The following is a 14241-nucleotide window of genomic DNA, read 5'->3' as shown; positions in this document are numbered from 1 at the left end:
AGAAGAGATAGTCTTCTGACCCAGCTATATAAAAAGGTCTCTAAACAACTTGGTTGGGTATATGTTCTGTTTTTGTAACTTACTGCTTTGCAACTTTATTCCAGCTTAGAGATTTGCTTTAACAAAAACACAAAATGATTATTAAACAAGAACAAATAACCCCCCTTTAAAAAAAAACCACAAATGATCTTTAAATATCTACAATAGCTAATGTAGAAAGCTATTTCTTTCTTCCTTTCTGATTATTAAAAAAAAAACTACTACTTCAATTCTTCGAGCTAATTTTTTCACGTTTTATATTATTTGTTTAGTTTTGCTTGATCATGTTTTTAAACTATCATTCGAGTGGGTCTGGACCTAGAGCTAGAAGAACAAGTCCCATTTAAAAAATATTCTATATCCACAATTTGGCCCTATGTTTCTAGCCTCATTCCTTCTACCAAAGGGCTGTTCTTCAAGTGGGATCTGACATCTTCTCACAGCTCACCTGACCATACCACTTTCATTCCCAGCCTTCACTTCAGAATCCTCACCTACTGCCTCCACTATATTCCAGCTCAGACATACTGTATCAATCCCATCCTTAATTAAAGATCCACCTTCCTGACAAGTCTTGCTATGAGCACACTACAAGAACCTCTCTTGCACCTCTGGCTCCACTGATTGGGGTACACACATCCTGCCTTCTGCCATCTGGTAGTTATTGGTGGATACATATCCAAAGTCCTTAACATACAAAGCCCTTCCTAACCTCGTACTTTGTTACTTTAGCAGTCTCTTCTGCTCCCTCCTCCATGATGGGCACATCGCTCCTGTCACACTTGTCTGCTGCTGCCCCATGGGCATGTCAAACCTGCTCCCGCCTCATGGACATGTCTACCCTGCGCCCTCATTAGGGGCTGGGCACCTGCCCTTCCCTTGGCCTGTGAGGCGTCTCCCACAGACCTCCACCCGCTCCTTCTTCATCCCTTAACTGTCTTTTGTTTTTCTTCATAGCATCTGCTAAGATACTAAATATTCCTGTGCTTATTTTTCATCTCTCACTAAGCTGGGAGTTCCCTAAGGGCAGAGACTTTGTACACTACAATATCCCCAGCACTTAAAACAGTAGTTGCCATGTTGTAAGTGTTCAACAGCTATCTGTGGAACAAACAACTGAGTGAGTCTTACATTTGCAACGATACTTGATAAAAGAGATTACATGTGCCTTAGTATAAGAAATCCTATTTTCCGCATATTTTTAACAACTTTATTCAATAAATGCTGGAAACACAGTAATTAGGAGCAGTGTCATTCTGTTCCTAGTAGAATATTAACTCCTGTATTCACTTCAATATTTCCTAGAGCATTGAGCACAGCACTGTTCCCATGTTAATATTCAATAATTCTTTTTAAATATCTATATATTTCAGAAATCATTTTTCTCTGGTTCTGTGTGAGACAGCTAGTACAGACATAGTAGTGTACATTTTTTTCACTCTACTTACACTTAGGTTATATGAGGCACAGAGGAGAAGGTTGGAAGAGATGCTCCAGATGGAAAAGTATCAACAGACATGACCCATGCATGAACATATTAATTCAGATGGATTAAAAAGCAAAACAAGCTTTAATGTAACTTTCATGATAGGTGCACAAACCACCATGGCACATGTATATCTATGTAACAAAACTGCACGTTCAGCACATGTATCCCAGAACTTAAAAGTAAAATAAAGTAACAAAATTTTTTAATGTAACTTTCAGATTGAGGTGAGAGGTAGAAAAATGACACAGGATGATCAGAATTGCTCAAAGTACCTGATTACTTTCTCTTCAGGGTTTGCAAGTGCTTAGGTTCCTCTCACTAGAGAAAAGCCTGGAAGGGAACAGCCAGCAGGAGAGGAAAGCTGCCTACACTAGCTTTTGAGCCATAGTGCTGTAAACCAACCCCACTTAACACAAATAGATTAGTCGAAAGCATAAGACATTTCACAAAGTGGGACATCAAAACAGGGTTAAACAGTACTTTAATAATAAAATTAGTGCAAAGCATGAATTATTTCATGTGTTGTTATTTTGTAAAGTCCTCAATTAAACACACAGAGAAAAAAAGACTGAAGAAATAAAAATGCTAACAGTAGCATTGAAATCACAATATATAATCAGTTTAGAACTCTGTTTTCTTCATTTCTTATTACACTGAAAGAATTTTCCCATAAGAGTAAATATTTTGCTCTGTTATTAAGAGAAACTAGGGGGAAACTGTCTATGATCTACCAAGCTACAGTTCATCATTTAACAAGTTACAATGTCTAATACTTGAAAGAGTTGAATGCTCACATCAGGAGGCTATTTCTTTCCCACTGGGTACCTTCATTGAAATTGAGATCTACTGTGTCTCAAGCTAAGTGGCAATATCTTAATAGGACCTCATGATCTAAATACCCAGAATCTACAAGGGCTTGATTAACTGAGAAGAGGGATAGAATGCATTTAAACTCAGAAGAGCTATGCATAACAATTAACTAGTTTCTCAAAGCCCTTTACTTAAACTGTACAATACATACAATTTTTAAAAATTAAAAATTAAGATATACCTGTTGCAAAGATGGTCCTTTCTTCCAAAGTTCTCTCCCTAAGATTTAAAGAGAGAAAAAGAGAAACGACAAAATGGTAGGTCAACTGGGGGTAGATATGCATTCCCTAACTATACAATTGAGTCAATATTAAATAAATAAACTTGAAAGTTTCTTCTAGAGCTTACAACTTTTTTGTTTTATTTCCAAAACATATGCTTAAAACAATGAAATCTCATTTTTGCCTACCAAATTAGCAAGTTTTTTATAACAACATTCAAGTAGGTAACATTAAAAACTAAGGAGGGGAGGCAGGTAAAAAATGGAAAATTTATTTAGGCTGGGTATGGTGGCTTACACCTGTAATCCCAGCACTTTGGGAGGCTGAGGCAGGAGGATCACTTGAGGCTAGGAGTTCAAGACTAGCCTGGGCAACATGGCAAGACCCCATCTCTACAAAAAAATATAAAAAATTAGCTGGGCATGGTGGTGCATGCCTACAGTCCCAACTACTCAAGAGGCTGAGGCAGGAAGATAGCTTGAGCCCAGGAGTTCGAGGCTATAGTGAGCTATGATGGCACTACTGTACTCTAGCCTGGGCAACAAAGACAGACCCCATCTCTGAAAAAAAAAAAAAAGGTAGGGGGAGGAATTTAAAAAGTTCCTAAATTAAAAGGCAATTTGTCAACATAGATAAAAAGCTTAATGAAATGTGCATGCCCTGAAACTCAGTGATTCAATTTCTAGGAATTGACACTAAAGGGTAATAAAAATATACTAAAATATTTATACATAAGGACAGTCACAACCTTTGCATACTAATGAATAATTATAAATAGCTTAAACACTACATGTAGAAAATTGCTTTATTAAATGAAACTTAAATAAATGGAATCTTATAAGCCAACAAAAATCATACTATAGAAAAAATATTTATGAGGAAAAGGCCTTCAAGATGTGTTACATAAAAACGTAAGCTGCAACTCAGATTTACAGGTGAATTCAAGTTTATGGGAAATGACTAGAAGAATATTTCTCAAAATGTTAAGAGAGGCTCCTTAGTGATAATGCGTGACTAACTTTATTCATTGTGCTTTTCTGTATTTTCCTGTTTTGAGAAAACACAACAATCATAGCATAGGCATTTGATAAATATCAGCTGAATATTTTATATACATGTTTAAACAATGATTCTTTCTTTAAAACTTTGTAAGTATAAAAGTTAGGAGCTTTACCCTCTTCACCAAAAAAATACATAAATAAATTTCCATGTTATAGAGGGAGATGAACCAACACTGTTTATCAGTAAGTAATGTTTTCCTTCTTATAAACTGTAATTCTGCTACCTAAGTCTTTAGAAAGTGGCTCTTTGTTAACGTGGACTTTTCTAGTCACAGAAAACTGCTGATACCTTTGTTGGTATTTTCCGATGCAGTCTTCAACAAGGTTAGAATGTCCAGATTGTCACCAATTCTTGCATAGTAAGAACTATCATGGCCAAGGGCATCCAGCAAGCTTAAATCAGCACCATTTTTAATTAAGACTTCTACTGCATCTCTGCAACCATACTCGCAACCTAGCATGAGGGCAGTTCTAAATGGAAAAATGAAGAGTAAAAGACTGAGAAAAATCCAAGGAAATATTGCAGACATATTCTGCCAGAGGCTCCCTTCTTAAAGAATAGACACTGCTTTAAGAAGTCATGCCTGTTACAGATATAGATTTTACTTTATATTATAAGTTCATTGCATTTATAAAAAACACCTGCTTCGTGTCTTAATTTGCAAAGCTAAAATATTCTATCTCCTTATATACTTTAACTACTTCTACTACCAAGCAAACCTCATTTATTCAACTTCTTCAATGTCCTACAGGTAAATAATCACCATAAAAATTGTCCACAACTAATACTGTCACCCATGTGCTCAAAACCCAACTGTTCCAGTCTCTTCATGAACTGAATCACATCGTGCAAACCTATGAATCCCTTCTCCTCCAAGAGAAGTATCAGATTCCATTCCTGATGTTCCTACTTGGAAGAACCTTGATTCTTCTACCTGAAGACCTTCACATCTTCAGACTACAACTAACCCCATGCAACAAGCATCACTGCTTTACTTTGCTGCGATAGAACCAATGGCACCCGAACATCTCACAGTACCTCAGCAAATACTAATCACGCAACAAAATAATTAAATTGTCATGAAAATCTAGAAGGACCTGAGAAATTATTTTGTCTAATCCTCTATTTTTTTAGGGTTGAGCTAATCAACCCATAATTAAATGGAATTACTTATCCTATATCTAACTCAGTCTTCAATTGTGAATATTGGATTTCTTAAGGAAACTGACTCTTGCCTTCTCTCCACTAGGTATGCTGTGTTTCTCATATTCCTGCCTTGTTCCCCAACTCCCCTGTGGTTGCTGATAACAAATTCTGTACAAAACAAGCATTAACAAAGTTTTTGTTATTTAAAAAATGCAAAATATAAAACAGGAAAAAAAGAAACCTTGAATATAAAGTATTAGAAACTGGGGTTATAAATTATGTTTAAAACCATCTGCTATTTAGTCTATACAATATACACTTCCCTGCCTCATTGGCTTTTTGTGAACTCCCAATGAAAAAACACAGATAAAGTGCTTTGAAAAATATAAGAGCTATAAAAAATACAAAGCATTATATGTAGATCAACCAGAATATCCCTCTCTGATCCTAAAATTTAATTTTATTATTTTTTCTCTTTTTTTTTTTGAGACAGAATCTCACTCTGTTGCCCAGGTTAGACTGCAGTGGCACAATCTCAGCTCACTGCAACCTCTGTCTCCTGGGTTCCAGCAATTGTCCTGCCTCAGCCTCTTGAGTAGCTGGGATTACAGGTGCGCGCCACCACACCTGGCTAATTTTTATATTTTTGGTAGAGATGTGGTTGTGCCATGTTGGGCAGGCTGGTCTTGAACTCCTGACTTCAAGTGATCCGCCCACCTTAGGCTCCCAAAGTGCCAGGATCACAGGCATGAGCCACCACGCCTGGCCATAAAATTTAATTTTAATATCCAATATTCTTCATCATGCTTGGAATCTGATTATAGTATCTACAAAAACAAAGTAATATTAAAAAGCCACTTTCTTAATCACATGATTTAACTGCTTAAAAATTTCCTCCTTTGAGATGTGTAAACAATTACAGCTATACAATCTGACAAAGGCTAATTTTTATACTTTTATAATTCTAATGAACTACAAACAATAGAATACATGTTTGGAAGAATAAAACTAAGTCAAAAGAAACCAACAATTTTACTAGTAATTAACTAGAAAAATCCCAGAAATTTTAGTTTAATTTATTGTAATACTTGAATTAAATGGAGGGGGTGTATTTCAGATACTTTGTGACCATAAACATCAATATTGTAATACAGCAAGCACTATGATATATTAGACCTACAGACAGAGATACGGAGAATTCTGGGTAGAAATTATTACAGCATACCAACTAAAATAATATCAAATACAGAAGCAAAAATAAACCAAGGGACCTTGCAAAACAGAAATGGACAGGTTCAGAGAAGATGGCACTGTACCCTGGCAGAGTAAGAAGAAAAAACACTTTGAGAAAATCTATACTGAAACATACTAATTTCCAGAACACCCAAGAAAAAAGATTCACTAATGAAGAAGTAACTATAGATGTAATTTTAAAATTCTTCTCCCATGTATCTTATTTGCACCCATTTCATTAAAGAGTTTTTTAAGCTTAAAACACTGGAGATATAATTCCTCTTTCCTTCAGTTCTTTGATCCAAATATAGGACCTAATCACTGCTTTTTTGTCCACATTTACCCTGTCATTTTCTCTATTTCCCTCTCCTTCTTTCTTCAGCAGACTCTGAAGAAAACTGAGAAGTAGATGTTAATTCCAAGTGAAAGCAAGCCAAGGAAGGGGAGAACCCAGGGGAAAGAAAGGCCAAGTGGGAGAACAGAGCTGCAGCTTTGACTTGGCCTTTCTATCCCTGTGTATCCAGCTGGTATCTGGGGAGCCATGATAAAAGAATTACCTGTTTTGTTTGTCTCTGGAATTAACATCCGCTCCTCTATCTATCAGCAGTTGACATATTGTTGGCCTACACATCTGAGTAGCCAGAACAAGTGGTGTCCGCCCATCCTAAGCAACAGGAAAAATAAAACAGCATTAAGACAACAGATCTCCCAAAATGTAAAAGTTAGAATACATGAGTTGAAATGAGAATAAACATAAACTAACTTACTACATCTTTGGCATTCACAGAGGCCCCATGGTCACAAAGCAGCTGTATGCTAGAAGGACAATCTGCCATTGCTTTAAGGAACAAAGGAAAATGATAAATGGTGAACATCTGCTGGTAAGACACATGGTGTTATTCTAGGTAAATAAGTTCTTCAGTTCCTAAACTACCAAGATTCACATCCTTCACTCTTAGTTTAGCATTAAACACATCAATTTTTCATCTGAAAATGGATTAGACAAGATCATATTATAAATTGTCTATAATTTATTAGGACCAAGGAATAATGTCAACCTTGCAGAAGACAAGAATACACTACTATTCTAAGGATAAGCACAGATAATAAAAATCAAAGTTAAATTTTGTACTTACAGTATATTTTTAAACATGGCTATAACTGACTTGATCCTTGAAGTGTTGGCTCAGTTTTTTTAAAGATCATATCCATTTTTTATAGAACAGTCACAGTAAGTAAAGTATGAATCATACAACTCATATTTCTCATAAAAGCAGAGATTGCAATGTCCAACTTTAATTATGCAAAGTAAGGTCTTTTGCTACTAATTATAAAATCACATTATGCTTCTTTGACTAACACTATGGTTCATATTTATATTAGGAAAAATTATTGTTAAATTCATAAAATAGGATTATGTTTACAATCCCCATGAATTTTTTAAGTCTTATGAGTTGACATAAATTATAAGCACAAAAAGTGCTGATGAAGTAAGCATTCTTTTTTTTCTTGGTGAAACAGTAGAATTAAACCAAACATAAGAAAATCAAGGAAATTTTCACTTCTCACCTCTAATCCAGCAAATCTTTTATATAAAATGTATAATCAGCCTTAAGAAAAAGATAAACTGAACCTGAACACATTAATTCAGGAAAATTAGCAACCCTTTTGGTCCAATTATAAATGAGAATTTTAAAATGTTAACCATAATAAATTTGAGAGTTTGCAAATTACTAGACCATGAAGAGCCAAAGAGAAAATTGCATATCACCTAGAAATCCTAGAATTTGAGCTAGATGAAGTAAATGAGGTGGTTTATATGTCATACCCTCTCCTTTGGTAGTGTGTGGGAAGTAGGAGCTTTGGAGATATTTGGAAGGCCAGAGAGTTGAATTGTAGAAGAAAATGAAATATTTTAGCAAAATTTGTTCTCCTCTTCTCTTACTATACAGTAGGTAGAATATGACTAGTCACCTAGTGAGTATCTATATTTCTGAGCCTCCCCTGCAAATAAATATAGCCAACTGATTTTGCTCCTATCAGTAGAATATGAATGGAGAATAATCTACTACTTCTAAGTCTGAGCTCTAGACTTTGGGGATGTATTCCTCTATGCTCTCTCCTTCTCCTTCCTACTAGCTAGAATACTGCTATGACCACAACTCTGCTTCAACCTTGTAGTTAAGAAAGATACCCAGAGGTAGGTGGAGAAACAAGATAGAAAGAATACAGTTTAAAAATGGCACTGAGTCACCTGTCAACATATATCACTCAACAATTTTTTAAATAAGCAGCTGACATTGGAGTTCTTTTGTTATAGCAACTTAGTTTCCACCCTAGCTAATGCATCTAACTAACAAATACTAAGTTTTCAATTGGTCAAGTTGTGCCAGTTTTAACAGCAGGGAGAATAAAATATACAGGTAACTCACAGGGGTCATTGTGAGGCTCAAATGATAATGAAAAAATGCTTTGCAAATACAGTAATAACATTCTATATTAAAAAAATGCATTGTCTGAGAAATTATCATAAAAGCACATAAAATACAAAAAGCAAAAATGTTTTTAATTAAGGTAGAAAAATTTGAAGGAAATTTGAAGTATAGTATGTCTTTAATGCAGACCACCTTAATCTACTGCATATATTCCATATACATGAAAAGGTAGACTTTTTTTCCTTTGACCTTAGAGTTAAATGTAGGAATATCAGACTTAGCAAGAGGTAAGGATATCTTACATTCTAAAAATACCTAAATATATCACTTTTTTCAAAGTGCATTCTTTAAGATACCTTAAGAATAATGCAAATAAATTCAGACACACAAGTATAATAAAATCTCTAAAAATTATCAGTATAAATCTCTTTTAAGATATAGCACATTCACAGTGATATGAAATTCAGCACTGACATCTCTAAAAGAAAACAACTACCACCACTATTAATTAAGAAATTATGTGCCAGGCACTACTTATGATTTGATTATACTTATTAATACTACTTATTGCAGTAGTAATATTAACTTCATTTTACAAATGAGAAAAAAGAGGTTTAAACATTGTTTAAGGAAAGTCTTCTTCCCATTTCTCCAATTCCCAAAGATATGAAACACAGACACACATATACACACACAGTTTCTCTCTCTCTCTTTCTCTCTCTCTCTCTCACACACTCACACACACACACACACACACACACACACACACAGCTTGGAGCTCCTTGTAAGATTATAGTTTATCTACCTTTGTACCTTTAGTACCTAGCAAACTGCCCTGTAAATATTGACTGAATCTTTTTAAGCTGTATAACCTGATAAATTTCAAATTTGTGCATTCAGCTTTTTAATATTCTTTGTTTCTCCATGAATTATAAAAATAACTATGTGTTAAAATCCTGAAATTAATTCTAATGACTAGACATTTTAACAAATATTTGTATTCAAGGGAGACCTCTGCTTACCTGCATCGTGAAGTGCAGTTCTCCCCTGCAAGTCTGCATGTTCAGTGGGACAGTTGTACTGTTAAAATATAGAAAACTTAGTAACCTAGGAAAGTTTCATTTTAAAATTAGATATCCAATCTCAGATGAACAGCTGTTATTTAATCTTAAAACATTCCACTTATCAAAGAAGCTAAAGACTATCAGACAATCCATTAAATATTTTGACATGGAACAAATACAGTAACATTATATAACTAAATTAACAACATTTAACCAAACAGGAAACATATGGTACATTATAATGAATGGCATGAAATACAGGAAAATATGTATTGTTTGGGTTTTTTTTTCACCAAGAATTAAAACTTGAGCTACTTAATCAGAAAAGCAAGTGAGTTTTGCCATGAAACTTCGTGGCAAATATATTTATAAAAGTGTATGACTAAAATCTTTGATGGAAACTTTAATTAGCCAACTAGTTAGAATTTTGTGGTTACCTGATTAAAAATATAACAATATTATGTAGTATAAATTATCTATGTTTGTATAGAAATATATAGATCCTATGTTGTATGACTTTATCTTACATGATAGTCTAGACAACAAAAAATTCCAACCTTCAGCTAATGTCAACAGGAAGGTCAAGCCTTTGTTATTTATTTTTAATACACTGAGTTATGCAATTCGCTTCCCTCAGAGTTTCTGCTCTTTATTGTCCACATTCCTTCACAAATGATGGAAAAAAATATGTAAGCTCATACTCAAAGTTAGTTTACTATCCTCTTTGATCTCAAATTCCAAAAACACATTAAAAACTCATCTATGGTTTGTAGTCAAAATAATAAAGCTAAAGTATTAACCACTTCCACTACCTGTAGAAGTTTTTGCAGACACAACGCATGTCCATACTTAGCAGCCAGGTGAAGAGCATTTCTCCCTATAAAATAAATAATTTAAAATACATATGAAGGATTATCTTCTTCATATGTGAATTGAGGATTTTAAAAGAAATGTAATTAGTTTCTTCCAAAACTAGTTGACAAGATATTTAATCTGTAAGTATATTTTAAGTTTCCAAAGATGTTTCATCTAGTTGGATATTTTAAGAAGAGATAATATACATAACCAAAACAATGAAGGTAGAAAGAAAAATTAATTATACAAATCTGTAAAAAGCAGGAACTTTGTTGTATTCACCACTATATATGCAGCATGTAGAACAGTACCTAAAACACAGTAGGTAATTACATACTGGCACAGAGAAAAGGGAAGGGAGAGAAAGACAATGAGGAAAGAAGAGAGAGAAAGAAATACTGAGATTTCATGTAACATTTCCAAATAGGCAGTGTGGACACTGAAAACTGAGAAAGTTAAAAGTGTAAGTCATAGCAAGGGTATTCCTCAATTGATTTTCATGCTTCAGCTAAAATTCAATTTATTATGAAATTGTATCTCTGAAAACCAGACAACTTGTTCAAATATAATGTGTATAAAATGTGCATTTTAAAAGAAATGCCAAAAAGGGTAGACGTTACCAGATAATCTGAAAGGTTAATTCTGAATGCCAGAAAAGGTAACTTTTAGAGAACTAACTTCCTACCTCCAAACACTATTTTTCCTAGTTATATTTCTTTATACAAACACCTCTTGGATGGTGAAAGATACAAGGATTTCACCAGACTATTCCAACTTCTAACATGCAATGCTCTTAATTTCCCTCTAATCTCACCAACTGCTTTTCAGTTTATTTTTCAGAGACAAGGTTTCACTCTGTCGTGCAGGCTAGAGTGCAGCCTCACAGGTCAGTGCGCAGCCTCAAATGCCTGGGCTCAAATGATCCTCACAGCTCAGCCTCCAGAGCAGCTAAGACTATAGGCTTGTGCCACCATCCACAGCTCACTTTTATTTTGTGCAGAGACAGGGTCTCACTGTATTGCCCGGGCAGGTCTTGAATCCCTGGCCTCAAGGAATCCTGCTGCTTTGGCCTCCCAAAGTGCTAAGATTACAGGCATGAGACACCACACCTGGCCACAAACTTATGAAAATATAAGTTGGGGGCCGGACACAGTGGCTCACATCTGTAATCCCAGCACTTTGAGAGGCCTAGGCAGTTGGATTGCTTTAGCCTGGGAGTTTGAGACCAGCCCGGGCAACATAGTGAAATCCCATCTCCACAAAAGATACAAAAATTAATCAGGTGTAGTGGAGCATGCCTATAGTCCCAGCTACTCAGGAGGCTGAGGCCAGAGGATCACTTGAGCACAGGAGTTCAAGGCTACAGTAGCCATGATCATGCCACCACAGTCTAGCCTAAGTGACAGAGCTAAACCCTGTCAGAAAAAAACAAAAACAAAAACACCATAATTTGATTTTATAAGTAGACCTTTTTGCTAGAAAAGTACTTTATGTTTTATTCATTTTGGATGGATAAATAAATTGGCTTTCAACTCTCTGGTCACTTCCGTGTAGCCGACTAACCAGGTTGCAAAACAAAATATACTGAGTCCAGGTCTTTAAGGTCTTTCAACAGGTGCAAGCACAATATATTCATCCACACCCAAACATCCTCTAATTACAAGTCAATCAGATGTGATCATTTCAAATTTCAATTTGCTCCTGTTTAGAGACAAGTGTCCTACAAACATTCCACATTGTGAAAAGTGACTAAAATAACTTATGTACATGTAAAGTAAGAGCATGAAGTGGAGATGGTAGGGTTAGGCACAGTGGCAACAGTACCTGGTGTTCAACAAAATGCTACAGAAACTTAAGTCACAGAAAAATGTTGGGTCAGGGCTAAGAAAATACCAAATCCAGCCACTTGAGATATGGCAGCAAAAAAACAAGGAAGCATCAGATCTAAAGCATAGTAACATAAATTTGCCCATTCATGGAATCACAGAATAAAAAAATATGAAAACAAACAAAAACCTTTCAGTTCTGGGTCACCTCCTATATTTAATAGAAAAACAAAGTAGAACTACAAAGAAGTAAGCTGTCAACAGTCCCAGAGAAGTGAGAATGTTTTTACTGATAGATAGAAAACTAGCACTCTCATGGAACAAAAGAGATAGCTATATTCAAATACTCAAAGGTCTACCTTTGATGTACAAACTTCTGTTGAAAGATTTTAAAGGACAGACAAACTGAGAATAAGTGTAAGCAGAAAACTGAGTGAGAAAAATACTTTGATTCTCTATTAAAAATGATTTTTTATAAATATAGCTAGGTACAGAATGACTTCCTTATGAGGCATAATGGTTAAGAATACAGATTCTGACTTCGAATTAGCTACTGAAGGGCCTTGGGTCGAGTTACTTAACAGCTCAGGGCCTCAGAATCTCACTGGGTTGATGTGGGGATAAAATGAGTAGGCAAAGCGCTTAGAAGAATAGCTATTAAATGTTACACACATGTCAGCTACTCTTGTTATTATTGTCGTCATTGATGATAATGTTGTTATGAGGCAGTTGGTTCTCCACCACAAGAAACGTCCAACCAAATGCCAAATGACCTCACAATAGAAATGATTCATTAATCAATAGTATATGAATATAAACTAAATGGCCCCTAATGGTTCTTCAAAATCTGAGATTTTAGGATCCTGTAACACTACTAGGACTTGCACTAGAATTCAGGTCTCCAACTGCTCATCAGTAAAGCAATCCTTTCTCCTAAATTCCCTATACTTGACCACTCCCACAATACCTCAGAAGTAAACTCTTTCTCAAGCATTTAAAAACAGAAAATTGAGGACATCTCTTTTTAAATCACATTTAGGGATGGGTAAAAATATTAGCAGTGGACAATGTTTGTATTTGGTTTATGTTTTGCAATTAACGACAGAGGCAAACATACCTGCAGTGTCACTGGTTGTAATATCAACTCCATGTATAAGGATGGCATTCAAACACTCAAGATTCCCCTTTGAGGCCACAACATGGAAGCTAAACAAAAACAAAATATTTGTTATGCTAAGAAAACTACCAAAGGTCACTTTAAATGTTACATTAATGTCACCTCCCTTATTTAACACACACACACACACACACACACACACACACACATACACGTTTTAAACATTAGAACACCTATCTCATTTAATAAGGGGCCAATACTTTCTAAAAATACCTGCTTAGAATCAATGAACTATGGTAATGTGCAAAAGCCTTAATAAGAGTAAGTTTATACTATAATACCATTAACTCTAAAGTTTATCATTTTAATAGCAAAAGTACTGGTGCTTGGAGCTTAATAAATGCACTGAAAAATTTCTATCAGATTATTTTATGTAGTTTCACGTAGTTTCATTATTTATTTAGTTTAATAGAATGCTGAGGCCAAAGAGAGATCCAAACACTTACCTCTTCTCTTTAGAATTATCAAACTAAACCTGACTTAGAAAAGCTTTCAAAACAAGCTAAACTACCCTTAAAATCACAAAAGAACCAGCGCCTTCTTCCCAAACGGTGCCAACTAATCACCAACTATCAACTAATTCTTCCTTTTGTTCAAAGGCCTGGGGACATGAACAGGAAAAATTGAATAAGTTTCCTAATAAGGCAAGTTAAAGTTAAAAACCTAACTTTAAGCCATCAAGTATTCAAAATTCTAATTAACAGTATTTCATTATTTATTTGATCATCTAATATTTTATTAATCAACAAACATTTACAGAGATATTTTGCGTGTAAGGAGAACTGACATTCTGTGAACCTATGAATTATGCTGAGTTAAAAAAA

The 14241-nt window shown here is 34.9% G+C and overlaps 1 protein-coding gene across 4 annotated transcripts in view; it reads right to left on the bottom strand.

The window, feature by feature from the left end:
• The window catches only part of UACA (uveal autoantigen with coiled-coil domains and ankyrin repeats), a 100965-nt gene that overhangs the window by 19688 nt on the left and 67036 nt on the right, over positions 1 to 14241 (bottom strand). For 3 of the 4 annotated variants that reach the window (XM_017548157.2, XM_017548158.2, XM_037745570.1), the window contains exons 3-9: positions 13358 to 13446; positions 10372 to 10436; positions 9518 to 9575; positions 6828 to 6898; positions 6618 to 6724; positions 3970 to 4151; positions 2580 to 2617 (exon numbers count right to left, since the gene is read on the bottom strand). In XM_017548157.2, the coding sequence (XP_017403646.1) occupies positions 2580 to 2617; positions 3970 to 4151; positions 6618 to 6724; positions 6828 to 6898; positions 9518 to 9575; positions 10372 to 10436; positions 13358 to 13446 (610 nt within the window). Of the gene's footprint in view, positions 1 to 83; positions 658 to 2579; positions 2618 to 3969; positions 4152 to 6617; positions 6725 to 6827; positions 6899 to 9517; positions 9576 to 10371; positions 10437 to 13357; positions 13447 to 14241 lie in introns of those variants that run through there. The other variant, XM_037745571.1, reaches the window with a different exon arrangement.

The sequence above is a fragment of the Cebus imitator genome, unplaced genomic scaffold, assembly GCF_001604975.1.
Source record: "Cebus imitator isolate Cc_AM_T3 unplaced genomic scaffold, Cebus_imitator-1.0 Scaffold203, whole genome shotgun sequence".
NCBI classification, from domain to species: domain Eukaryota; kingdom Metazoa; phylum Chordata; class Mammalia; order Primates; family Cebidae; genus Cebus; species Cebus imitator.
The sequence above is the reverse complement of the archived record's forward strand: the minus strand, read 5'-3'. Positions and strand labels throughout refer to the sequence as shown.